The sequence below is a fragment of the Oryzias latipes genome, chromosome 21 (assembly GCF_053564925.1).
Source record: "Oryzias latipes strain Hd-rR chromosome 21, Olatipes_Hd-rR_3.1".
NCBI classification, from domain to species: domain Eukaryota; kingdom Metazoa; phylum Chordata; class Actinopteri; order Beloniformes; family Adrianichthyidae; genus Oryzias; species Oryzias latipes.
The window spans coordinates 25,084,490-25,112,064 of NC_136257.1; the positions used below are offsets into that span (position 1 = coordinate 25,084,490).

At 40.3% G+C, this 27,575-nt stretch overlaps 4 protein-coding genes and 1 non-coding gene across 11 annotated transcripts; all 5 read left to right on the forward strand.

Annotated features, from left to right (window-relative positions):
• Positions 1–846: 846 nt before the first annotated feature.
• On the forward strand, positions 847–2,871 carry hoxd10a (homeobox D10a). The gene is made up of 2 exons (XM_004081767.5): positions 847–1,672; positions 2,233–2,871. The coding sequence occupies exons 1-2, from the start codon at positions 937–939 to the stop codon at positions 2,505–2,507; spliced, it is 1,011 nt and encodes a 336-aa protein (XP_004081815.1). The 5' UTR covers positions 847–936; the 3' UTR covers positions 2,508–2,871.
• Positions 2,872–4,190: 1,319 nt separating this feature from the next.
• Positions 4,191–5,488, forward strand: hoxd9a (homeobox D9a; the record flags this gene model as incomplete). Its single annotated transcript, NM_001201491.1, is given in 2 exon segments — positions 4,191–4,783; positions 5,182–5,488. Coding segments are annotated over 2 exon segments (816 nt in total). The 5' UTR covers positions 4,191–4,212.
• Positions 5,489–10,020: 4,532 nt separating this feature from the next.
• Positions 10,021–27,296, forward strand: hoxd3a (homeobox D3a). 7 transcript variants are annotated; one of them, XM_011489800.4, is made up of 4 exons: positions 10,021–10,229; positions 23,533–23,592; positions 24,993–25,542; positions 25,632–27,296. In XM_011489800.4, the coding sequence occupies exons 3-4, from the start codon at positions 25,095–25,097 to the stop codon at positions 26,381–26,383; spliced, it is 1,200 nt and encodes a 399-aa protein (XP_011488102.1). In that variant the 5' UTR covers positions 10,021–10,229; positions 23,533–23,592; positions 24,993–25,094; the 3' UTR covers positions 26,384–27,296. The 7 variants fall into 7 exon arrangements, with proteins under 7 accessions (XP_011488102.1, XP_078795764.1, XP_011488104.1 ...); XM_078939638.1 differs by lacking the exon at positions 10,021–10,229 and adding an exon at positions 10,300–12,893; XM_011489802.4 differs by lacking the exon at positions 10,021–10,229 and adding an exon at positions 19,493–20,077.
• hoxd4a (homeobox D4a) lies at positions 12,905–18,494 on the forward strand. The gene is made up of 2 exons (XM_078939639.1): positions 12,905–16,349; positions 16,723–18,494. The coding sequence occupies exons 1-2, from the start codon at positions 15,881–15,883 to the stop codon at positions 17,022–17,024; spliced, it is 771 nt and encodes a 256-aa protein (XP_078795765.1). The 5' UTR covers positions 12,905–15,880; the 3' UTR covers positions 17,025–18,494.
• Positions 14,946–15,053, forward strand: mir10b (microRNA mir-10b). Its single transcript, NR_107199.1, has one exon. It is a non-coding gene; the product is annotated as a microRNA mir-10b (primary transcript).
• Positions 27,297–27,575: the final 279 nt, after the last annotated feature.

Genomic DNA, 27,575 nt, shown 5'->3' on the forward strand with positions numbered 1-27,575 from the left:
AAGACAAAATTTCTCTATTTTAGGTTATTTTAACGTGTGCGTAAAACAGGCCTTTAAGCCCAAAGGCGCAAAATACAATTTTAGCTCTTAGTAATTTTACATTTTCTGAATTTTTAACTACATTTAAGCGTTTTTATTAACAAAGTATTTTAATTTTTTAAACATACAATAATTGCTTATTGTGACGTGCGTAAATGCGTCAAAGCGCAGTGCTCACACGGCTGCTTTGTCCAAATGATGCTGCTTAATTATGACAATTGGCCAACAATAAATGTCTCCCATAAAAAGGCGATAAAAGAAATGAGCCTCAAATCCCGAATTAGTGAAAAATAAACAGAGCAAACGTGTGTTTGTGTGTCAAATCTTTATTCATTTGGTTTTATTTCTGAATTAAACGTTTGTTTTGTTGTTTGTTTTGTTGTTGTTGTTGGAGGAGCTTCGTGATTATGAATACTTGATGTGAATAAAAAAAACTAATTAAAAGGTGGAGCTCGTGGCATTCCTGTCAATACTCTGCAGCTGTATGCGTCATAGACTGCATAAAAACGCAGCCTTCATCTTCATCCTCCACACAGAAGAAAAATGTCACGTTTTCATGTTTTGCACAATTTAACAATTCTTCCTGAGCGGTTTTTCCACCCTAATGTGCAAATAAATAAAAGCATCAATCGCATTTTTATGTTTTCTCTTCAGCTCTCTGCTTCTCAGTCGTGCAAAACCAATTTCAAGTCCGTGTTGTAGGTGTCGCTGTTGACCACGTCTGCATCCGCAGTGGGAACGCGTGCGTGGCGAGGAGGCTGCGTCTCAAGGCCATTTTCAAATCTCATTGGTGGGTTTGTCATGTGGTCTGGAGGCATCCTGACTTACAGATTGTTTTTTCTAGATATGTCAGCTTACAAAGGACATCTCTCTCCTCTTTAGAACTTAACCGCTAAAATGTCCTTCTCCAGCAGCTCGCCTGCGGCAAACCCGTTTTTAGTGGACTCTTTAATCGGTGCGTGCAGGACGGACAACTTCTACTCCAACAGCAACATGTACATGCCGCCCGGCTCAGACATGGGAAGCTACGGAATGCAAACCTGTGGACTCCTGTCGTCTTTCGGCAAAAGGGGGGAGGTCAGCCACCAAAACACGGGCATGAACGTCCACTCCTTCATACCTCAGATAGATAACTGGTCTGATCCGAGCAGAACCTGCAGGATAGAGGCGCCCGGTCAGATGTCAAACTGCACATTTCCACAGAGCATAAAGGAAGAGGGGAACTGCTGCATGTATTCTGATAAAAGAATCCAAAAAGTCAGCTCCCCAGAGATCCCCGCGTATTCGAACGTTGTTGTTGCCGAACCCTGCCCAGTCGAGGGCCCAGAAGTCCCGGTTCCGGGCTATTTCAGACTGAGCCAAACATATGCGAACGGAAAGCAACCGGAAAACTTCTGCCAAGCCCCACCGAGCCCGAATCTCCTGCAGCTTAGCCGGGTCACCCCTAAGCTGCAGCAGTCCTCTTCAGGCTTTGCAGAGGCGGAGAAGAAAAGCCAAGACGTCACACAACACACGGAGAGCACAAGAACGCCGGTCCCTGCTGAGAGTCCCGACCCGAAGTCCAGTTCGGAGGAAAAGAACTGCTCGGGAGAAGCCCCAGTGTCCAGCCCTGAACCACAGAAGGAAGGGAAAGGTGGGTTGGCTACAGAGGACGCCTTTATCATGTGGCACTGAGAAGACTCCAGCATCATAAAACCCATGTATAAAACACAAACAACCCTAAAGTCGTAATGTTTAATGATAGTCTTCCTCGGGTTGCAGTAATGGGCAACAGCATGGTTTTGTTCTGCAGCACGAAACCCTTGTAGTGCAGGGAATTTTTGAATAACGCGTAACTAAAATGACGAATCGTTAAAAATATCACCTCAATGGTGTTAGTGCATGATGTTCCTGTAAGTGTGGCAGGCAGCCTATATACTGAATAAGTCATACATAATGTGTTTTATGTTTTTGTATTTGTTAAAACATGTCAAACGTGTTAAAAACCTATCATCTGGGATTCCCTCTACGCTTTCCCTTTATTTATTTTGGTGTATGACAAGAAATTCCCCTTCATTAAGTTGTTTCAGGAAAAAACATGGAGCCTTCATTGTGTTTTATTTCCCAGAGGTAAAATCCAAAGCAGCGCGTGGGATTGTGGGTTGTGTAAGTTTGTTGCAGCTCACTTTCTTTCCGCTTTTGGATTTTTTGCAGACTGCAGGAGTGACTCCCTCACAAACAACTGGCTAACGGCGAAAAGTGGGAGAAAGAAACGGTGCCCGTACACAAAGCACCAGACCTTGGAGTTGGAAAAGGAGTTTCTCTTTAATATGTACCTGACCCGGGAGCGCCGCCTAGAGATCAGCAGGAGCGTCAACCTGACCGACAGGCAGGTCAAGATCTGGTTCCAGAACCGCAGGATGAAACTCAAAAAAATGAACCGGGAAAACCGCATCCGAGAACTGACCTCAACCCTCACCTTCTCTTGAGCTGCCGTGCGCCAGCGGTTAGCCACCATTATTTCTCAAAGCTCCTGGTGGCGCCAGACGTTTATCCGAATTTCAACAAAGCTGTGACTATTTGAAGCTATTTGGCGTGGTGTTTTCGTTTCCTTTTATCACAGGGTAACACTTTTTTGGTCTTAAATTATTGGTGAAACATTTCTTCTCTCTGCCAGCAGACATGTGGGAGTGCAGAGGGTTGCTCCACTGCAGTCATGAGAACACACTTATCGTGTTTGGTGCAAAAAATGTTTGTGTCTGTGGGCTTTTTCGTGCTGGCAAACAATGTTAAGCTGCGGATTTATTGCATGTTTGTTGCATGTATATAATGCAATAAAAATATTGTTGAAGATATAGTTTCTTTTTCACAAGAATGCTGTGCGCTTTTGGAGATTTGTGCGAGTTTGATTTAAAAATAGTTTCCTTGTGAATAATTTTGAGGGATAAGTTTTGACCTAAAAATGTTGTCTGATAACTTGACTGGTATTCTAAAAAAATGACCCAAATTCCATGCTTTTGCAAACACATAAACTCTTAAATACATTAATATCTGGGAGTGACCTTTTAGCTCCGTTTTTTCTATTTTACGCAAGTGAAACGCTTTTCAAAATACAAACTGAACAAAAGAGCAATTGAGAAATAAACATATGTAATATGAAGGGGTTAAGAACAATATTATTGACTTTGTTTTCGCATAACGGGTTGATTACTTTAATACGTAGTTAAATAAAAACTCTTCATAGAAGCAGCAGGGAATTTTAAGGAGGCGGAGTTTACTTGTGTAACCCCCCAAAAATACAAAACAAAACAAAACAAAAAAACCTGTGATTCTTGGAGTTGTTTTTTGAACTATATTATTAAGTATTGCCTCCATGACGGCGAAAGATTCAAACACAAAGTCAGAAGGAGCGTGCGTCGCTCCTTTTGCTTTCCAGGCCTTTCTCACTCCTTGTATCCCACAAAACCTTGGATCTAACAGTAAAATACTTAAATGTTAGTGTGAAAAATTCGGAAAATGTTATAAAAATTTGCGATTTACCCTTGAATGACCCTTGTGCCCTTAACTTTTACGCATGAATAAAATGATATATAATAACTGTTTTAAAACATCAAACATTTCAACAGCATTTGAATATTTTGAAATAACTTCACAGTTGTCCATACAAATGATGAATAATTTATTTCTTCCCTTTGATTGAACATGATCATTTCAGCAAAAGGAAACCGTAGATGTCTCCTTGCCTCATATTCACAGACTGAACGGAAATGGCGTTTGCTACTTTACAGCATGTTATTACATCTCATTTACGAGGACTCTCCAAGTCTATAAACCCCCTTTTACTAGCATTAGGGGTATCAGGATGATAGGATTATTATAGGAGCTTTTTCAGACATGAAAATATCAAAGAACCCGTGCGTAATTCCATGTTTTTACGCACATTCCGCTTTGTTGTTGGATTAATCTGGAGTCACTTCCTTTTTGGGGTTCCTTTAGTTGTTTGTGAAGAATAAAAATCCTAAGTCATAACTGACAAAAAAGGAGGGGGGCGGAGGGCAAAGGAAGGATTGATTCACTGGCTGTATTGGTAAATATGATCACGTGATCCACGTAACCAATCCCTGTAGATGCAGGCCAGCAAAAATACTATGATTGTTCACAGAGGGAAGCTTCCCGTACGAGTGCCTGTATTTTATGAGTAGGAAGAGATCAAAAATGTCTTCCAGTGGCACTATCAGTAACTATTATGTGGACGCCGTGATGGCTCAGGAGCCGGAGGATGTTTACGCGCCTCGGCTTGTTCAGGCTCCTCATACGGTGACCCCGAGGCCGTCAGGTGCCGGGGACAACGCAGACTTCTCTTCTTGTAATTTCGCTCCTAAACCCGGAGTTTTCTCCTCGTCCTGGTCCTCTGTTCATCCTCAGGGGATTTATCATCCATATGTGCACCATCACCACCAGCCGCATCTGCCCGCAACGGACGGGAGATATGTCGGAGTCCGCCCCTGGATGGAGCCCATTTCCAACCACGTCTCATTCGCCGGCTTCCACCCCAGCAACACTCGACCGTACGGGGCGAAGCCAGACGTCCTGCCTGCCAAAGTTGCAGAATGCGATACCCTGGAGCCGGAGGCGCGACCGGTCCCTGCTGAATTCTCCTGCGGAGGCGCGCTGAGCGCAGAGAAGGTAACGAAAGAGCCGCGCAGAGGAAGCGAGATTTCGAGTCACGGAGAGCCAAAAGACGAGAAACAACAACTTGACCCAAGTAAGTAAATGGAATAGCCCGTCCTGATTTACAACCTTTAGGACTGTAAGAGCTGGGTGTGTAAAACTGAATGTTTTACTAACCTATAAAAGTGTCTCGTACTATACCGAGGCTGCGAAAGGGGGAAACCCGCCCTACAAAGGTTAGTGCATTCAGGAACGCCGATGAGTTTATTTTATTATGTCACAATACAACCATACTTTAGTCCACTGCATTATTTCTTTCCCATTGTAAACAGTAGTACTCAGAAATAAATCCAAATTGAATCTTTGATTCACTTTTGTCCTTCCAAACTGATTGCTTTTTGGATTTTGGTCACCGCAAATCAAACCAACGAACCACCACTCCCGTCAGAAAGCAAATAAGCAAACAATAAACCAATTATATCTATTTTTCAGACAACCCTGCTGCCAACTGGATCCACGCGCGCTCCACGAGGAAAAAGAGGTGTCCTTACACCAAATACCAAACTTTGGAGCTGGAGAAGGAGTTCCTCTACAACATGTATTTGACCAGAGACCGGCGCTTTGAAGTTGCGCGCATACTGAGTCTAACGGAGAGACAAGTGAAGATCTGGTTCCAGAACAGGCGGATGAAAATGAAAAAGATGAATAGAGAAAAAGGCGGAAAGGACCAGCTATAGGTTTACTCTTTTTCTGGTTTGTGTCTGGAAAATCTTGTTTTCCAACTTGCTTTGATAGGACTTTGTTCATGTATCACATGAAAGGAATTGTCCATGTGAGCAAGGACAACTTCTGATCAGATGGCCAGGAATACTCCACGTCAAAAAACTTTCCTCGTTACATGTCATATCAGCCACCTTCACTGGGGTTTACGCAGATGCGTATCTGGGATCTGAGACCTGAATTAACCCAATTTCCACTCCACACGATGAGTGTTTTCTTCAAGGTCCAGAGGCCAAACAGAGAGTTTTCTTTTGAGTAGTCTCATTTTATACATTATTTAATGTATAGAGAAAAAAAACATCTGAAATATTGGATCGTTTGCTGTGTTTCTTTTTATTTTTTATTGTTTGATGCTTTTGAGCGTGTTGCTTAAAAGCTGCTCCTCAGCGCGGAAAAATATGAAAATTCTTATTTAAAATTATTGGAGTATTTGTCAGAGTTTCGTTTTTAAGCACAACGGTTCTTTTTTTAAGTCTTTACTTTGTCTTTGTTCAACTTGCACTAACAATTGAAGACAGGAAGGAGCGTGGTCCAATAAAGCTAAAGAAATGGCCAGACGTCTGGTCTAAATTAGTTTATGACTCTTTCAGTAATTACACTCTCTTAAAAGGAGTATTTGGACGTTTGCGTCCATAACCTGGATACTTCTCCACTGGGTATCTGCTCGATAAATTACCTTAGAAGGAAATCCTTCTAAAGTTAATGGAAACGTAAGCATTAAGAAGAAGATGGGGATAAAGATAAAGACGCTGCCTTTATTTCTGATTGTGTAAACTATTAGGACGCGTTCTTAAATAACCCCCTATAGTTTTGCGCTACTAGTTAAACACTTCTAATGACTCTATTCAGCTCTAATGAATGACTTTACAGAAAGATTCAGGTCTAGTCTCCAAAGCTGTCAAAGACAATTTCGGGAGCGCTAGAGGGCGCTCTTGATCTTTAGGTGTCCACGCATCTTTTCCATTTATAAACAAGACGCCACACATGAACCTCGCCGTGGCCTTATACTCTGTTTCAAATGGCACAATTAAATATTTGAAGATAGAATATATATATTGGTCTGACTTTGTAAACATGAGAACAATTCTTGACGACATGCAGAAACACGTGGTTGTTTGGATTTATTGAACCTTTGTCAGCCTTGTAGCCCTGAGACTGCAGTCAAAACGAAAACAGAAGCAATTGTTTTGTAGTTACGGTCGCTAAAATATCGCATCCTCACGCAAACCCAGGTTATAAGATTTTATTTATTGTGGAGGGAATGAAAAGATGTAGGCCTATCCAAAATGATTATTGACTTTTTTGAATTTATCTCTAAGGCTTTTTTGCTATATTATGAAATTAGGGGACGTAAACATTTATATAGATCACAACAAACCTAAAATTTAAGAAACACAAACTTAAGAAAACAACTACCGGAGTCTGAAGCATCTCCTTGTTTCCAGATCAGAATCAATATCGCATTCAAAGCTACTTTCAAAAGGCCCACTAATGGACAAAGATTGTGTTTTAAATCTCTCTGTAACAAAGTGTACATGCTGAATCGATGATGCGCTGTCTTCGTTCACGGGTGCATCATGATGACTGCAGCTCTAGAGGATCACTTTGTGACAGTCATGGCTGCTGCAGATGTTTGATCCACTTCTTTTCATATTACGACCCCATGATTTTACTGTTCTTAAATGCAAAATCACATTAAAGCATTCTACGTATAATGAGTGGCATGCCTTTAGAAAACCCGCGTGGAAACAACTTTCCAGCAGTAAGTCATAAAAAACTGCACCATGCAACTCCAGTTTGAGGAACACGAGGTTATTGTTCAGTCCTGCAAAAGCGCAGCATCATTGCCCACAGTAAACAGGCTTTTTGCACGTGCAGAAACGCTGTGTTTCTGGTCATGACACTAAAGTGATACAGGAAACATTTTGGAAAAGCAGTTCAAAATCTGCTTTTACTAAACACACACCCAATAATTCATGTGTGCATACCAGAAATTGCGCACAAGCTCAGCAGCCTTTATTATTGCGCTATTTGCTCCATGTGTTGTTGATTAACGTCACAGATACTTAAAACTTGGCCTGTTTTAATGTTTTTCCCTAAAACTAAAACCGCAAAGCAAATATAATAAGTTCTGTATTAATCTTCAGTATCTATAAAGCAGAGAAAGTGCTAGATTAACATCAGGATAAGCGATTATTACATGAAAACTGACAAAAGGTTCAGTGTTTGATCGTTTTTCAAGTGTTAGCCATTTTATAAGTCATTTATTGTCAACATGAAAGAGGACACGCTCAAAGAATGCAATTTAACAGCAGACTTTCTGGAGTGAAAAGAGACAAATTATGTGGAAATCCCTGTTTTTAATACACTGCAGGAACGGAAAGAGAACTGAGGGAGCTGTGCACGTGGATGCAAAATGAACCTCTGCTGTCAACGTGCATGAAAAAGAATATAGGCCACACCAGAGTTTGTAACTCACTTCCATGAAATGTTAGTTTGAATGCCACAGTCCTTCCTTAAACAAGTCATTTAAATATTCGTCCTAATAACATCTGTATTACTCGACCTTGTTGAGTTGTTGTTAGAATTCGTGTTTGATTTTGTTCTTTCTAATTAGAAAGGTTTCTATGTTTGCATTTTCTTTTAGAAAACACATTAAACTATTGTGGAAGTGGTGTTTTATCACAACAGAAATCGGCCAGACTTAATCGAATAATGAAAAAAAAGTAACACAAGGATGAGTTAACATACTTCTGACGTTTTCTTTATATTTTCCTTTTTTTTAATTCACATGGTACAAAATTACATAGATTTTATCAGCTTCTTGGTACAACCTGTGCGTAAAAATGTTCAATGACGAGAATTATGAGATAAATATGTTTGGCCTTCCCCAACATACTAATTAATGTTTTAAATAGTAAAATTAAAAACAAGATAAATAAATAATAGTAATTTAAAAAAAAACACTCGATGATGTGCGCCCACAATCAATAGTTCTTGGGAAAACAGGGGAAAACTATTTTTTTTTCAAGTCAACTGTTTGCATTCAAACTGCAAAAGAGTGATGATGATCAGAGATGTTTCACTGGCAAAGGTGTTTCCCTTAAAATTTATTAGACAATTCAGTCTCGATTAGATGACGTTTTTTTTTATTTCAAAAAAGAAAAAGAAACAATAGAGACAGTAATACTACGGCATTTACCAGCCACGTGCAGCCAAGTTTTAATTTGTTGTTGTTGGGGTTTTTTTGCGCCTTATGATGCTTCAGTAACACAAAAACAAGGCTTCTTTTGAGACATGGCAGACATGTTTTAGCATTTTAACAGCGGTGCAGCTGTGCACTCTACTGCACTTCTCTACAACGTAATTGCACCCATTCACACCCTGACAAAGCAGCTCTGCGTCTTCCTGAGCAACATTTTTTTTTGCACAGTAGACTGTCATTAGAAACTAAAATAAAGTTTAGGCGTGAAGAGTTTTCTTTTTGTTTTTGCAGATTTAGGCTGAAAGGCTATTATTGTTTCTTTGATAACAAGCATTGGGTCGGGAACAAAATAATCAATAGTTTGGTTTAGATTTAATTCAAATGGAAGATACTTATCTTTTTAAAGGAACTTGCTAGATGTAAAAAGATACAAAATTATGTCAATTTTATTACAATTGTTATTGTAATTCTGCAAATGTTGGTGAAAAGTGAAAGAAGCACATTAAAATGACTAAATATAGCTCGATTTGGCTGAAGTCATCGACCACTGGCCTACAGGCTCTTGTCTATCAGGGTTATGTGTCCACAACATCGTGGTGACTTCATAAACCACACCAGTATCCCTCAACAGCGAGGCCAGAAAAAAATGCTACGACTGCACAAACGGCGTCTTGGCACAGAGAGAAAAGACAAGCATTTTTTCCCACCCGTGGCATGACCAGCTAATGCCAATTGTGTAACGTGTCAAAGACTGACACACACGAACACACACGGGAAGCCAGAGCCAAACATGCACTATAAATTGCGCAGGGCTGACATTGGCTGCCACGAGAATGAAATAAAGGAAATTCCTTTTGGCTGCATGCGTGGTTGAAATTCTCGCAGCCGGACTCTGGAGCTGCAAATGACAAAATGTGCAAATATGAGTTTTTCTTCATTTTATGAGCTTTCACTTTAAAATAAAAAGTCTGTGTCTTAAATTTGGAATAACACTATTAAATGTTCGGTTTTGGAACACTGAAAGCGTTTTTTGGACTTTCTGTTTCAAATCTGTGCCGTTTTTTAAAACAGTATTTTACGCATGAGAAAAAAAGTGGTGTGAGAAGAATGGGAGATGGAGAGAGCTGCTGCAGACAAAATTACTTTTTTTGAGAGGACAATTTACAACTTGGCAATAGAGGTTTTTATGTGCCTCCATCGCCTGTCATTGGATGCCACTGGTCATGTGTGAGAGGCAAACGTCTTCATGGCCCTTTTCCTGATTTCCCAGGCGATTTCCCCCCACTGCATTCTGCGTCTATGGTGTTAAAACCAAAACGCCACGGTTGGCTATTCTGAAAAAAAAAAAAAAAATCGACCTTCATTCGTTTCATTAAGGTCTCATCGAACAGGCGCACATTTGCGGCTCTGCGGCAGTCCCGCTCCCGGATGACTGACAGGAGGAGCGTTTCAGCTTTCTCCATGCCGTCGCGGACACAGCAGCAGTGGCTCTTCGGAGCTTTTGTCAAAATGCGTAAAACCCGAAGATTAAACCAGGATTTTCTCCCGAATAAAGGTAAGTGTTGCACCTGTGCGTGTGTGCGCGCAAGTTCGCCATGTTTGACAGCTTCCTGTTTCATTAGTCATGTAAATTAGCAGTGAGGTAATCTCACTCTGGCAATTTGGGCTTCTCACGTGTTGCATGTTCTGCTGGAATGATTTTTTTTGTTTTTGTTTTATCCGTATCACATGAATATATTTTTTTAAATACACAATTGTTGTAGTTTTAATTTTGCATTGAAAAACAACGCATCCGATAGGATTATGTATTGCTCTTTTAAGCAAGACTTGTTTTACTCTTTTTGGTAAAATATGTTGATGTATTTATGTTGATGTTTCCGTGAAAGACTGAATCAGAATATTTTCGATATTATCGTGGATATTTTTAAATTCGTAATTTAGTCTTTTATTTACAATCTTAGTATGTTTTTGTTTGTAAGAAGTGTATCCAGCAAATTAGTAGCTATAACTATCCCTCTTTTTGGTGAATTAGAAAGTCTGACAGATTCAAATTATCGCTACCTAACTGAAATCGTCAAATATTCAAAATTTCAATCGTTGCATTTCCGTTTGCCAAAGCAGTGCAGGTTTCGTAGTTGTTTTTGGTTGCTTTAAGATGGGGGACAACTGAACAAAGACAGTATTTCACTGGTGCCTGACAGGCAGCTGCGAAAGTATTTACAGCCAACTGCAATGCGGCAAAATGGACCTTAGAGGAGGGGCGCAGCTCCAAGCTATTCCATTCTTCTCTAAAAGGGCAGATATAAGCTTTTTAATGAATTCAATTGAGTGGGAAAACATCTAAATTCAGCCCTTAAAAACGTTTTTCCCCAAACTCAGTTAATTTCTCTTTTTAATCTCATTCCTTGTAGTTCATCCATGCGCTATTTTCATAGATCCAAAGACTTCGGCCCAATTCTACTACTTTATAAGACTCAATTGACAATTCAAATTTTACATCATTTATTTTATTCTATTAATTTTGTTTGACTGGTTCCGACCTTTGCCTTTTTGCACTCGGACAACAAGATTTAATCCACGTTTAGTTTGTTGTCTCAAACCATCAGCAGCTTTTCCAGCTTGACCTGCAGTCAGTAACAACTGTTCTTTTTTTTAAACTGCCTCCTTTCACTTGTTTTCTATTTTCAAAAACAGATAATAAAAAATAATGAAATAAAGATTAGGGTAACGCAACAGTGAAGGTGGAGTTAAAATAAAATGTTTTAGAGCAAATAAAAAAACATTCATAAAAACTTCGCCCTCCAGTTCCTTTAAAGCCCATTTTTACTACACATAACACAAAGGAGCCACTCACTCTTAAAAGCGCATTTTATTCCTTTTTTCTGTTCTGCTCCAACAACAACATTTGAACTGACCCGTTGACTCTGGTGGGTCTTGTTCAGAGGAACAGAGGAGGGTGTTTCAAAGACCAGCAGAAGGCGCTGTTGTCCAGCGCTCAGTCCCTGAGCTCTGCTGCAGAAAGACAAAAGCTGAGAGTTTGAAGGTCACGTGACCCAGTTTATCCATGAGTGTGATGATGGTGTATGTGTGTGTGTGCGCCTGTGGTATCATAAATCATCATCTGCAATTGTCCTTACGCCCGGAATTAAACGTTGCACATCACAGGTTAAATATGCTTAAATGTATTGTGTTTATTCCATGACATTAAAAGCACGATTCTTATTGTTTATTTTGTAAATATTTAGGTTTTGGTCTGTTTTTATGCATGCATCAGTAGACGTTTATTAGCAACAGGAAAAACTGAAAAAAACTAACATCTTTGGGAAATTTGTTCATATAAAAACGTTGTGAGCGTGTGTGTGCGTGTGTTGTTTTTTTACTTAGAGAGACTCAAGCAAAATAGAATTATAACAATTATAACACAACAAAAGCGCAATGATCATTAACAACTACTGTGTTAAGGCCTTATATTTAAGTTCAACTCTATCCATATCTATAACAATTACAGTTGCACAAAAAAGGAGGCTTTGACACCATCCAGCGTGCAATACTGGCATCCACCCAAACCTCAGAACAAACCCTCTCCCCATTTTGAAAAGCAAAAGAAGGGAGGGGCAAAAGGGCGCTGCGCTCCGGGATTGGCCTAAAAGAAGGAATGAGACCACTAAAACTGTGGCAGGTTCACTATAAGGAGAAAAGCATGAGTCTAAGAGGGTGATAGACTCCTTTACTGGCAATTTAATGAAATTATAAACCCGCTTCCAATAAGGAATCACACTATTTAATGACTCAAGTCTGTTTGTTGATTCAATTAACCTGATATTAGATCACATGGCCGCTTCAAACATTTATATATCTACAGATTCAAACGTGTTTTTTTCCCCCTGTTGTTCACATCACGAAAATTTCAGTTTCCTCTCCATCACCTTTACTCTGTGCGCGCCAGAAATATCGGCAATATTGAATAAGTGCAACTTCGGGGATTATTTATGGGCCAGTGCGGGGTTGTGAATGGCTGCGAGGAAACACGTGACGCCATTAAAGTTTGTTTTATGGCTTGGGACTTGACAAGCCAAAATATAATTCTCATTGTGAATTAGAAAGAGGGTCCAGATGGGCAGGAATATCGCTTCATTTGACAGGGAGCTCCGCCGGACTCGGCTGCGCTGCTCCATGGATCATTTTTGGGCTCGGTGCTGCGCGTGTTTGGGTCTCCTCGGTAAGCCCCGTTTTTTTTTTTTTTTTTTTTTGCTTTTGCTCTGGGCGTGTGATGTCACATGCGTAATGTTGTTTCCTGTCTGCAAAGACTCAAACGCAGCGGTTCCCTGGATAAACACATGTTGCTGTCACGAAGTTTTGTGTGCATGTTGGGAGGTTTGTTTGTTCAGTTTGCTTAATTTTGGTTGGATTAATGTCTTTTCCTCGTTTGGATGTGGTCTGACTAATTCGATATGGGCGTCTGAATTTGTTGTTTTAGGATAGAGAGATTTCTAAATTTAAGAATTCGTTTTTCTGTCTTAAATTAAGTAATTTTTCATTTTACTTTTCGTGACTTGTCTTGTAAAATAGCTTTGAAACTCGAGCAAATTCTTGTGTTTTCCTTTTGTTTACTCAGTTATAGGCCTGGTGGTTTTGAGGCCCGTTTGTTTTATAAAATTGTTTTAAAAAATCTATTTAATGATGAAATATTTGATTTGATTTTCATGAAATGATTATTTATTTTATGATGAACTAAGGGAAAGTTCTTTTCATTTATTATAATAGATGTTTTTTAAAACATCAACTTTTCCATTAATGGGAACAGAAATATTTGAAGTGAAAAGAGTTTCAGGCGACATAGTTTGGCCTTTCCTTCACCACGAGCTTTCAGGAAACGCTGACTTTATCGTTCTTTTGTTGGGAATCTGGCGGCTTTGACCCGTCTGAAGGTCTGGCAGGGGAAGGTGAAAGACAGGTCAGGGCGTCTAACAAATATCAAAATGTAACGTGGAAGGACTATTTACCTTTTTTGTATCATTGCCCATGTTTTTTACAACGAAAATCATGAGTGTCCGGTATTTGCGTAAACCTTTCAAAAACAATGGAGTTTGGCTCATTTCTGGATTTCGTTTTTCAACAGCATAGTTAGCTGATTCGCTTTCCCAATGCTCTTAGTTTATTATGACACATTTTAATGCATTTTACCCCTTATTTATAGGCTAAAAATATGTTATTTAGGCCAACTGAGTGAAATTGACGCACCAAACTTCCCTAATTTTTGCTTGTTTTTACGCTGTGGTAATGAAATAAATGTATTCTTTTCATATTCAAAATTTATTTCAGTTCCCCCGAAAAAGTATAGGAAACTCTGAACAGGAAAATATATTTATGTTCTCATCTTAGATGATGAGGCAACTGAAACAATGGGCTTCATGTTCAAACACACCTATATATTTTTACAAAGTTTAGTTCATCCCAAAGTATCTGTCCGCATCTGCCACTTTTGATCAGATTAGATTTTATGGAGACGGGCTTTCAGGCCTCGCAGTTGCCGCCATGCTGCTTGGAAAATGGATGACAAGGATTTGGCAAACTTCTGCCCCCTTTGAGCTGTCAGCAGCAGCAGAAATAATTAAACTTTTTGGAAGTTTGTAAATGATTTTGCCTGACCTCGGTGGCCTCTGGCCTCATCTTTCGGTCAGTGCTGATAAGCATCTCAATGTTAACCAGCCGGCGTTCAGCGCACCGGGTCTATACGTGCAACTTTTACGCATCCCGTTAATTTATACATTCATTATTTTTAAGACTCATTATTTAATCACACCAATCGACTTATATCTTTAAAATAAGTAAATAAATAATATAATATATTTTAAAATAAGAACTATTAGTGTGCCATTGTTATGAATTTGAATAAAAAGTCAGAAAGAGCTGCACGGAAATGATGAAGACCTTTTTTTTCCTGCTGCTCAATCACTGCCTCAGTTGACAGCAGCGCTTCTTGAGAAGTTATGCTCACTCCACAGATTGATTGTGCTTTAAAACGTAACGAAATGTGAATGAGACAAAAAAAAACTGAATTTAAAAAAGAAAAAAAGAAAAACTGGCAAATTTGCAGACAAAAAAAACCCAAATAATAATTAATAAGTGAAACCCTGTCATTTCAGTTTTATTCTAACCTTTACAACATTTGTGTTTTAGTTTTATTTATTAATTTATTGGTTGAATCTTTTGTGAGCTTTTTCAAAAGAGAGCCTTATTGAGGAAGTTTCTAGGGGACCAAAAGTGGCCATCGTGGCTTCCCGTCGTCTATATATACCCTGTAGAACCGAATTTGTGTGAAGAACGCTCAATCACAGATTCGATTCTAGGGGAGTATATGGTCGATGAAAAAACTTCACTTATGCATCTTTACTGAGGTGACATCTGAAAGACCATCAGCTGTCCCAGTGATGGAAAATCACAGATATATTCGATCTAAATGATCAGAGACTCAAGAAATTAAAAATTTTCAGATGCAAAAATATGAGGAAAGTTGCATTTTTCATTTTATTCACTTAGTTTCTCTGGAAAGGATTTAGCAAAAGCACCCCCAGCATGCTCCAACTCTGGCTTTCTGCTCCTCTGGATGGTTTCTGTCTCCAAGTTATTGATTCCCAGAAGCTGTTGCCACTGACCAATGGGCTCCCGAAACACTTTTCTTCTCCTTTTTTTCAAAGGGACAGGGGCAGATGAAGAGATGAGAGTCATGTAACTTTTGGATGACCCCATCTTGACAAAGACAGTGTCCATCACTTGTCCTCAGTCATTCTTCCCTGCTTTTATGCCAAAGGGCTTTTTGTGTCTTTTGTTGCCTTCTCCGTTGAACACTATACCTCCAAGATAGACAGTAGAAAACCATCACTCTTAAAAACCAAAAATTAAAGTTTATAAATTATGATTTTATAGTCAGATGGGGTCTTATTTGGAAAGTTAACTAGAGTCAATAAAATTACAGTAATTTATTTATTCAGGGATTTTATTTCTTTATCCTTTTGGCACACAGATGCTTTTGGAAATTGCATATTTTGTTATTAATGTTCCTCTAGGGTGTAATCTCTGTTTTAATTTGTGTTTGATGCGTTTTGTTGTATGTTTACTCGTGTTTAGAGATGCATCACCTCCATTGGCCGATCTGGTCACATGGTTCGCTAACTTTATTCAGTTGACACCAAGTAGGAGGGCTTTATGGAGGGAGGAAAAAAAGACAACTCGAGAAAAATTAGTATTTTCTACCTTCAGAAATTAATGGCCATGAGTTCGTATATGGTGAACTCTAAGTATGTGGATCCCAAATTTCCTCCGTGCGAGGAATATTCGCAGAATAACTATATACCTGAGCAGGGCTCGGACTACTACAGTCAATCGCAGGACACAGAGTTTCAGCATCCAGGGATCTACCCACGGTCAAACTACACGGAGCAACCCTTCAGCTGCACCACTGTGCCGGACCCTGCAGTGCAGCCACGAGCTCATGTGCACGACAGAGCCAACCATCCGAGCCATTTTGCGGCACAGACTGATCAAGGCCCCCCGGTCCAAGCGGCCGGACCTCGGACTTGTGGACAACAGCAAAGCACAAAGACCCAAAATGGGATACAAGCCAAGCAGCCAGCAGTAGTTTATCCATGGATGAAGAAAGTTCACGTTACTACCGGTAAGATCCTTTTCCTTCTCTAGATTACCTGCGCCTTGTAGTTAAGGAGCCGTTCAGTGTAATATTTATAGGAGCCTTTGAGAGGCCTCGACAATTACACAAGTCATAAATTTTTATAGCTCAGGAAATAGGCCACTGGGTGAACGCCTGGAAGCACATATAGACTGATGTTAAGCCTCTTAAAGCTGCATATCCGCTTTGATTAAAATAACAAACTATATTTATACAGATTATGTATTCGTAAGATTTCCTAAAACTTTTGGCGCATTTTGGCGCACGGAGGTTTTGTTTTGCCTTTTGCCTGCGTGCTGCATGTGGACACATTTGGTGACTTTGTTGTTGTTGTGGTTGTTTTTTCCGTCCTTTGTCCCAGTGAACCCCGACTACACGGGATCAGAGCCCAAACGGTCCAGGACGGCTTACACCCGGCAGCAGGTTTTGGAGCTGGAAAAGGAGTTTCATTTTAACAGGTACCTGACCAGGCGGCGGCGGATCGAGATCGCGCACACTCTTTGTCTGTCCGAGAGGCAAATCAAAATCTGGTTTCAGAACAGACGAATGAAATGGAAGAAAGACCACAAACTGCCAAACACCAAGGGCAGATCTGCTCCTCCAACCTCCAGCCATCTGCAGAACATTCAGAAGGATAACCAAACGGACATTACAGCGTTATGAGCAAAAGGGGGACGTATTTTCAGAGTGAAATGTACATAAAAATGTTGCATCTCACTATTGCATGAACTGGTGTTGGTTTTTGCATTTCTTTATTCAACAAAAATGAATTCAACAGGGCTGATTCCGGACTGGGTTAGATAAAACAGTTTTCAAAACAAAGAGGTTTAAACGTTTAAAAAAACGTACAAAAATCGGATTATTTTTATATTTATTTTAAATAATAAAAAAAAACGCCAACATTGTGGATTTGTCTTTACATTTGACCATTTTTAACCTTTGATTAGACAAATGTATTCAAATGACACCAGTTTTATCAAATCAGACTTCTTTTCTAGCCGTACGCACAATAAAAATACTTGAAGGAGGCATTATTTTTTGAAGATCACGCCAAACACACCTCAACCTTATTTCGTAAGTTACGAAATTTCCCGCTGAGTGTTTCAGCAGCAAGATTTTTTTCTGTGACTTGTTTGTTTTAACTTATTTTGTACAAAAATAACTAGCTTGGAAATCTCCTTAACCCAAATTTCTATTCCCACACGGAAGACATTCCTGCGCGCATTCTGGTCTGAGCGCCCTTATAAATCTCCTCTGACATCTCTGTAAACAGTGTACATTTTCAGTGGGCTCTCTTATTCTATATGAAACTCACATGAATGATCATTCGATCCTGCATGGCTCAAATTGATTTTGGCCGTTTTTACCCCCATCGGACATAATCGAATATTTAGGATTAAAGTGGTTTATTTTTACGAAGTTACGTGGTTATTTATTTGTTAAAAAGTTGTTTTTTTTGCATAGCACACAATTTTATTAAAACTCTTCCCTAAGCGCTGATTATTTCAACTCTTGCATTATAAGCATGGCTTTATTTAATAGTCTTAGTTGAATGTTTCCTTTTATTTACACCAAGTTGACCTGCGCAAAGCAGGAGTTTCTGGTCATGTTTGAGGACAAATTTATAAATATATATTTTTTGTTTTATATGGTCATTGTGCACGAATAGAAAAAGCCCAGAAGCTTTTTTAGTACAAGGAGGTCTCTACTCTAAAGTGATGAGAGGGTTGAAAAGGTATTTCATCCGAAGGTCGACAAAGGCAGCTGAGGCAGGTTCGTCCCGGGGACACATTTCAGCCGCGAGGACTGACCCCAGCACCCCTGACCCGCCGGACAGGCAGCATTTTCTCTCCCAGGCGCTACTCGCTTTGGTTTGGAAGACTGTTGTGCTGTTAAAAAACCTAAAGCCCATTCAAAGTAAAGAGTCACTTAATTCCACATTTTACACGTGTTTGAGCTGTATTTATATCAGGCGCAACCCCCGAGGAGGATCTGTTTGTGCATTTGTCTCCTCGTGTCAGATGAACAGTTGTTTTGTTCTTTATATTTGTACAGTTTTTTATCTTGTATGGTGCTTTGAGATGTGCAAAGTATATTGGAAAAATAAAGATTTCTAATAATTATGCATTTAAATATCTGCTGTGTTTTTTTGTGGATGTTTATTTTGAATTATTCAAAGTAAAGTTCTATAAATAAATGTTCAACAAAAACGTTTTTAAAGATTTTTTTAAACAATTATATTTTAACTGATTTTATTAGTGTGGTTTGAGCTGTAAATTTTAAATTATTCCTCCACAAAACCGTCCTTTGGTTGTGCAAATTGGACCCAAGCACGCAAACTGACCAAATGCGCACCATCCGCACCACTGTCACATTTATCCTGAAACTGTAAAGATTTTAGGACCTAAGACTGTGATCCAGAAACCAGGAAATGTACAAAAACAATGGAAAAAAGAAACGCAAGTTTTATACAGTCGTGTACATATCATTAATTAGCTTTCATCTGTTTGAGCGCCTCGCCATGCGCAAAAACGTACATGAATTATTTGTATATCTATTTGAAACACTCCAAAAAAAGGAAAAAAACCCTCTTTTGTTGGATCGTTTAAAAGAACAACGATTAAGAAAATAAAGGACAAAGCAAATGCAAAACTCATTATAATTGTTGATTCCCGTCAGAAACAACATTGGATTTTCATACAGCTAAACAAAATGCGTGGAACCTTCCCTATGTGATTGACTGTGCATTTCTATTTTGGTCAATTGTAACGCGTGGGCGTTTATTAGATCCTTTTGCGGCTCATACTTCAGAGAATGAGCCACTTTAACGCCATAAAATAATCTCTGATATGAACAAATTTTAATCAGAAATGTGGAAAGGTATTTTTGTTGTCACCCATTTCCGGTGACCACAGTCCATGTCGCGCACATGCAGACCATTGCGCGTGCCCATAAATGCTTTTAGGTTACTTATAAATTGGATCAGAGTTGGGAAGAACCAAAGACAAAGTGATGCTTCCAGTTCAGCGTCCTGTCAAAAGTGATCCGGATATTGATGCTGAAGACAATATGTCGAGGGGGAGGGGCACAAACTTACCTTTGGACTTTGTCTTTACACGCGATTGTTAGGCATTGTCTTTTATTTTTTAAAATTTTATTTAGCTTTTCCATATAAAACATGGAAGCCCAGAGCTTCTAATCTCATCATGTTTACTTAAAATAAATAAAAAGATTGTTCTATCAACACTGAGTGATGTCAGGTCAGAGCAGTCTACTATAACGTGGAGCGTGCAGCCACACTGACCTACATGTCTGAACAGCAATAAATGAGAGCCAAAGGCAGTGCCATTTTCAATGACACTGCACCCAGTGCATGAACACAACAGCCTTGCTCTCCATCCGGCCATGTTTGATTTCCAGCTGTTTTTTCGCAGAAACCTCTCCGAGCCAGACAACCCCCTAAGATATATTAAAGTGCGCTGTCTGCATTCAGAGATATAATCCAGAGACTATGCCACTCCGCTCTCTATTCTCGACCACGTGATTGTCTAAATAATTAATGCAGCACGTCCCCCTAGAAACACGGCGTCGTCATTAATCGCAAGGACTCTATCAGACTTGAAAACTGAAGAGATCCCCCAAGAAAATAATATCCGATTCTCGGCGCAACTGTAGCCCCGCATTGTAGCTGCGCATCTGAGCCGATGGATGTTCGGGTAGGTAAATGTTTCCGCATTTTTCATGTTGGCAGAACAGGTAAATGACGATATCAAATGTCGTGATATTTGATCAATTGCTCCATTCGATGTGTGCGCTCTGTGCGAATTTGCGCTGTGGCTTTCTTTCCCGCATGCCCATGCTTTTTTATTTGGAATATTTTCTTGACAGAGCTTATTTGAAATTTTTTATTTTTAGACATTTATCTTGAAATGTATGGACAGGAGTAATCGTAAAGACAAAAAAAAAACTTGATGGCACTGCATGTATAGCTCGCTTTGAGGAACTGCTCTTAGAGCTCAGATTGGCCCCATCACCTGGTCCATTCATTCCATAATCAGAGTCCATTTTAATTTTTGAAATACATTCTGAAGAGTTTTCCTTGAAAAGACGATGGTAAAGCAACAAATTACCACGAGTTCTGAGAACATATAATCATTTTCTGTCAAACATTTGCTTTTTGCTTCAGACTTGATCCGAATTCTGCTTTTCTTGTTAAAGAGAGATATGGGATGATTTGATTCTGATTTCTTCGAAGTGGTGGATGTTTAGTCAGCTTGACAGATCTGCCTCCTTGTAAATCAGTGTAAGTAATCCTTAAGTGTGCGAGGCTGTTGGGGGCCGGGCGAAAACTGTAAATCTTTCACTTTTATTACCCTCCGAACATATGCTTCGACGCTGCGAGTCTTGCATCCCTTTTCTTCTTCTCGGATTCCCATCGCTCGAACTGGACCACGGGCTCTAAAAATGCAACTATACCCATCGAATTTATTTTTGGTCTTTTTGTGCATCCCTTTATTTATAAACACTGTAGGGATTCCATGGAGTTTGTGGTTGTGGCTGGAGACAATGCAGGAGAAGCCATGGCTCTTTGTGTTGCAGCAGGGTGTGAAGACAGACACAACAAACGCGAGGAGATGATGCGCTTTATTTGAATACAATCCATGCCCATCTGCATGAAAAACTCACATGTCATTTTCCCCATAAATCATTCTTTAAAACGCTCTGGTAGGCCCATTGGCATAAGCACAAAAAATAAAAAATGTCCAAAATGATTTGAAAGATGTGCGTTTGTTGTGAATTTACGCAAAACATTACTTGAAATCCTTCAAATTTCTTTATTTGAGATCCTTTCTGCAGACACAAAAGCAGCAAAAGTGCAGGGATGGTTGCTATAGAAGCTGTATTTTTAAAAATATATAATTAAAGTCCTTCCAAAGTGCACATGAGCTTGCCTTTGAATGGTGGAGTAAGGGCGAGTTGCAATCCTCAAAATGGGAAGATAAAAAAAGAAGTAGAGAGAGGAACATTTTCACAATCACACAGCCGAGACGAGGAAATAAACGCCACCCTTTATCAAAATGGACTGGTGAGGTAAGAGCCTGCTTGAAGAAGAGAACAATCACGTGAACAAATATGCTTGTATCTAAAGGCAGCGCCTTTATTTGTCATCATAAAGCTTCCGAAACACCAAAAAATCTCAATGTAAGCTGCAAATTTGCACAGGCCTATACCCTGTAAATTTCACCGGGGTGATTGATTGCCAGTGATTTTTTTTTTCTGGAATAAGGATACCTTGTTCGCTTTTTATTGGTAGTTGAATGCAAGTCCTTCCATTCTTTCGGGAATACTGTCTCCACTGGTGTATGGAAATGTCTGAAAAACAGCAAGATCAGGTTTAGGACAACTCTGTCTGCAGACAAAGGGTGAAGGATTTATTCTAGAGACTGCGTGGAAAGGAACCCATGCTCAGAGGAAACTTGCTTTATATGATGAATTGATTCCCAGGTAAGAAACTGCACGGCGGAAAGCAACCTTTAACCACGGGTTAATATGTTGCAAGGAAATATATTATAATCCATTCCGTGCATGGAGGCGATGCTTGTTAATGTTGGTTAGCAGCGGGGATATGGAGCTCCACGGCTGTCTCTTTGAAAGCAGATTCATATTTTTCCTTTCAAACATTATCGACAGATTGAGCCAGAGCCGCTCTGCGCTTTTCAGCTGTTTTTTGCGCCCGTGCAAACAGCCGGCTCGGAGGAGGAAGAAGTAGGAGAGGAACTTTTCTTTTTGACTCCTGGATCGTAAATCACATTAATTTGTTGTCTTATCGTCACACTGGCTTTTACTGTGATTTATGTGGTTTCAGCTGTATGGCTTTGTTAACCTCCAAGTTATATTATACACAATTGCATAATGGACGCTTTGGAAGGATTACCAAGCTGAGGAGTGAATGATAAGGAAGGCATATGCCTCTATTTTTGCCTGTAAGGATGAATATTTTTGCCTTATTTCTCTTCAGTGAATACAAATGTGACTTTTTTCTTTATCCAAGTAGCAGTAGTTATAAAAAATGTAATCATTTAGGCCAATTTAGGATCATTTTACTAATTTTTGCTACTGTTTTTCCAGTCACTTTAACAGTTTTTGGAATAAAATCAGCATCGTCAGGCCCTTTTTCTGGTTGAGAAACAAAACTACAATTTGCCACGATTTTTAATGTCACATTTACTGCATAATTTTCCAAATTACACCAAGTTTCTGAACAGAAAAATCCCTCGATTATCCATGGCATCCAATTGTTGGCGTGTTTCATTTTTGGACAAAAGCATATAACTTAATGTTTTTAAGAAGTAAAACAATGTTGGCCGTTCAATTGGAAATACAAATAGAAGAAAAAAAAAGGTATGGGAAAAATGACTGCCTGAGATAATAACTCTCCAGTTTGAGTCCCAGCCATTGTGTGGAGCAAACTTACCGTAACAGCGCGTAGGCGAAAAACACAGCCGTGTGAAAGGGAAGCATGTCTGCTACTAGTAAATCAGGGTGTTTAAAAAGCAGCTCGGGGCTCGAATTGAAGAACTGCTCACCCACATAAAAAATCCCCCATCAAAAAAAGAAGAATATTCCCCAAATTCAATCCTTAATTTGTTGAAGCACACATCCACCAATTTGGGGGCGACATTTTTCGTCTAAACGCAAAATTCAACCAATTGGTTTTTGCTTCTGCTGCTGCCGGTGAAGAAGCTCTCCTTACATGTGGCAGCGCTCAGACACAGCTTTACATTTGTTGGAGACTCGCTTATAGCTAAAAGCAAACTGCTCGTTGTTCATTAAACTTTGGCTTAAAGATGACTGACCCAGAAGGTCACCTAAAACCGCTTAGGGTTGCGATAAGTTTGGCCTGCGCTCTTTGTATAAAAGTGCATGTGTAAGACTTTTCTTTCTCAAGCAACTTAAAAGCAAAAAAAAAAAGAGAAGAAAAAAAAGAAAAAATTATGTGACCGCTGCAATGGTTTATTCTTCAATAAAATCATTGAAAGCAAACAGGAAATGTGTTTATTTTTATGAAATATCAAGCTGAATGTGTCATCTTTGTTGCTAGTCAAGTCAGGGATGAAAAAACTGGCACCATATCAGGAAGACGTTTCATTTAATGTTGTGTGTACTCTAGGTCGAGATGGAAGCAGTGATGAATGCGTGAGGGATATTAAAGAGATCTTCGCAGATTTCGGTGAGTAACACTCCTTTAATAAGGGAAATGCACAACAGGGCCAACTGCTAACAAGGCGAAAGGGTGATTTGTAACTCGCGACTGCATATTTACTCTCACAGCGATTCAAAGGAGGCTTAAATCACGAAGGGAGACCATGAGAAATGGCTTCAACTTGCTCTGCGCGAGCAATTATTTACGAAGTCCAGCATTAAAACACTCCCCCGCTTTCTATATTTGGAACAGCATCCCCAAAATTAAATTCAGAAAAATAATGAAATAGTCTGGAATTGATTAAAAATTGGAATTAAAAATAAAAACGTCACCGTTTTATCCTATAAAGCTGCGCCCTTCAGATCTTCCGCTGCCTTATTTGTGCAAAAAGTGCTCTGGCGTTCTTTGTGTGCGTAACGCTGCAGACTCGGGCTCAAACAGACTGGAAGCGGCCTTTATACGCCGAGCCTGTGCGCGCATAAGACGCCGTGGATGGAATTCTTTCCCCTGCCTTCCTCCTACGCTTAGTTTTACAATTCCTATGGCTGAGAGTCTCCACGAGTATTTTGCTCCTCAGTCCTCTTTCAGGTCGTTTACAAGCATAACATTTGCGGTCATAAATTTTGCCACGGTCCACACTGACAGGTGCGATTGTTATGCAGGCGCAGTCTGCAGCTCCTAAGCCACTAACAGTGGCGTGGCCCCTTTGATATTTTTGTTAAAGTTGGCGCGCGCTTTTTATATTTTTATTTTGAGAACTTTTAAACTTGACAGCCTTTCATCCCCTTTATTTTTTTAATCGTAAACGTCCTATTTTGAGCTGATAATTTGTCAAAACAAGACAAAGAATGAAAAATGTAATTGCCACCCACGCATCAAAACTCTCCCACGCACGCACGCTTCTTTGTGCACGCTTGGAAATTCCTTTGTGCGTTTTAAAAACTCAGTACTGCATAGGACATGTAAAGATAATAAATGGAAATAATAATAATAACCAATATAGTCGGTTTGTCGTCAGCCACTGACGTGCGTAAACATGCCATCCAAATGCATGCGCGCGCGAACAATACGTGCACCATGGCTTTGTGTGGCCTTGTTATTAGTCAAAAGGGCATTGTGTGTGCGCGTGACAGATGCTGATTCAGCGTATTTGTCTCAGACTCGTAAAGCCTCCCGGAGGGTTCTTTGAGGAAAAAGTTAAACTTTAACTGCTTTGTGCCAAAAAAGAAAATGAGCAGTTTCGAGTCTGACGTGAAGCATTGAAGACCGTGCAGACGGTTGGTGACTTCTAATTTAATAACTCTGGTAACCAATAGCAACCTGAGCTGTGGCCGAAGAGATGCACTCACGATTATTTTCCTGATTTCATTTGAAACATCAGTGTGAAAAATAAAAGATCTCATGAGTAATTTGTTTCGTTTTTACAGCTCAAAGACCAGAGCAACGGTGGGAAACGCCAATCACGTGAATTCACAACACCCATGCGATTGGATAGAGCTTTTCTGGCTTATTGGCTTTGAACCCACAAAATGCAGAAAGCAACCTATTACGACAACTCTGGACTGTTTGGAGGTTACAGCTACCCCAAGCCCGACTCTTACAGCTACGGCCCCGCGCACCAGTCCTACCCCACTGCTAATATTGAGAGTGACTATCAAGGCCCGGTGTGTCCCATTCAGACCCCAGCAGTTCGGCCCCCGGCCCTCAAAGACACGGATCTGAACGGTGACTGCATGCGCCAAAGCAGCAGTCAAAGTAGCAACAGCGGCACGCAAGCTGGAAGCATTTCAGAGCAGCAGGCACCTCCTCTGTCCGCATCCCCGCCGAGCTCCAACAGCTCTGCGTCCCAAAAGAAGAAGTCCCCCTCCGGTGGAGCCTCCGGGGCCGCCACACCAGCCCTCACAAAACAGATCTTCCCCTGGATGAAGGAGACCCGACAGAACTCAAAGCAGAAAAGCAACAACTGTGTTGCGGCAGGTAGTGATCCTGATTGTGTGTTTGAGGGGCCAAACGTGTTTGCACTTTATCAGTTGATCACAATAAGATGACGCTGTGCTTCTTTACAGGTGGGGAGGTGAGCGACGAGAAAAGCCCACCGGGACCGGCCTCCAAACGGGTCAGAACTGCTTATACAAGTGCACAACTGGTGGAGCTGGAGAAGGAGTTTCACTTTAACCGCTACCTTTGTCGTCCTCGGAGAGTGGAAATGGCGAATCTGTTGAATCTCACGGAGCGCCAAATAAAGATCTGGTTTCAGAACCGGAGGATGAAATACAAAAAGGACCAGAAGTCTAAAGGGCTCGCGCACTCCCCCCTGGGACACTCCCCAGACCGGAGCCCGCCACTGAGTGGCCCAAATCACGTTGGATACTCTGGCCAGCTCCAGAATGTGAACAGCCTCAGCTATGACGCGCCCTCGCCCCCGTCATTTGCCAAGCCACAGCAAAACATGTACGGCTTGGCAGCGTACACTGCGCCATTGGGAGGCTGCATCCCGCAACAGAAGAGGTACCCAGGCTCCGAGTACGAACACCACGGCATGCAGAGCAACGGAGGGTTTGCCAACGCCAATTTGCAAGGCAGCCCCGTTTATGTGGGAGGGAACTTTGTGGATTCCATGCCAGCCTCGGGCCCCATGTTCAACCTTGGCCATCTTCCCCACCCCTCATCCACCAGCGTGGACTACAGCTGCGCCGCCCAGATCCCAGGAAACCACCACCATGGACCCTGTGATCCCCACCCCACATACACAGACCTCACCTCTCACCAAGCGTCTCAGGGAAGGATTCAGGAAGCGCCTAAACTGACGCATTTGTAATATATGGTTCCGTGTGTGTGGTGTGTGTGTGTGTGTGTGTGCGTGTGTGTGTGTGTGTGTGTGTGTGCCAAAATTATGTTGCGCTCTTTTCTATTACCTCACTAGTCTAATAATACACTCCAAGCGAATCGTGTGTATAATTACAGTATTACTGATATTACTATTAATGCTATTGTGTGATTATTTTCTAAATGATGCAGCTTTTGTCAATTCTTCTTGAAAATTTGGAGATGCGCAGACGCACACTAGCCTGGTTGTCCATAGTTCATTTTTTAAAAATGCTAAAGTGCAATGCGCAATGTTGGACTGAATATTTCACGCCGTTACTTGAAGGCAAGTCTTGTAGATCATGAAGGTAGAAGCTCATCCTTAGAGAGAAGGACTTTTAGGGCAAAATTTTGTCTGTTTGAATCTCGTTTTAGTCACCCTATTTATTGCTTTATAATTTTTTCCTCTCAATTTTTTTGCATAACCTTTCGCACTACAGCACACAGTCTATTTATTATTTAAATGCTTTTGTATTGCACATTATTTATCGCGAGTATTTATAAGTGGGGAGTTTGTAAATCCGGACGGGGCACTGCACTTCCAAATGTTGGCAAAACAGGGTTTTGGAAAAATGCTACGAGTCGCAATGATTAATTGAAAAAAAAGTAAGTCTGGTACCAACGGGGCATATTATAGTGTATAAACCTCACTGGATGTCCACTTATGTCAACCCCTAGGCGAAACGTAGACTATCCAAGTATCAAATATTGTACACACCAGCATGTCATTCTTGTGTATCCATTGCTATTTTTTTTATTGGTCTTCCATCATTTTTATTCAGTTCTATAAATTATGAAACTCTAATAATATCGAAATGTTATATTTTATTGTGTATAACATTTTGTAAATAAAGTGCTCAAACTTGTATTTTTGTTGCATTTTTTTAGAAAGCAAGAGGAGGTTTGCTTCCTCCCGTTTCCTCTGCTCAGCCTGCAGCTTCTCGTTATTATGCTTCCTTGTTCAGCTGCTGCTGCATCTGTTTGGTCAAGCAGAAGCTTATTGACTCGCAGCCTTACTGTACTGTCCAAACAGGCACAGGCGATCAATAATTAGACACCAAGATATCTAAAACTCATCAGACGGCTCTATGCTTCCAATGCAAAGTGCAGTTCAGGGGAATAAAAGGCTCTGGATTGTATTGATG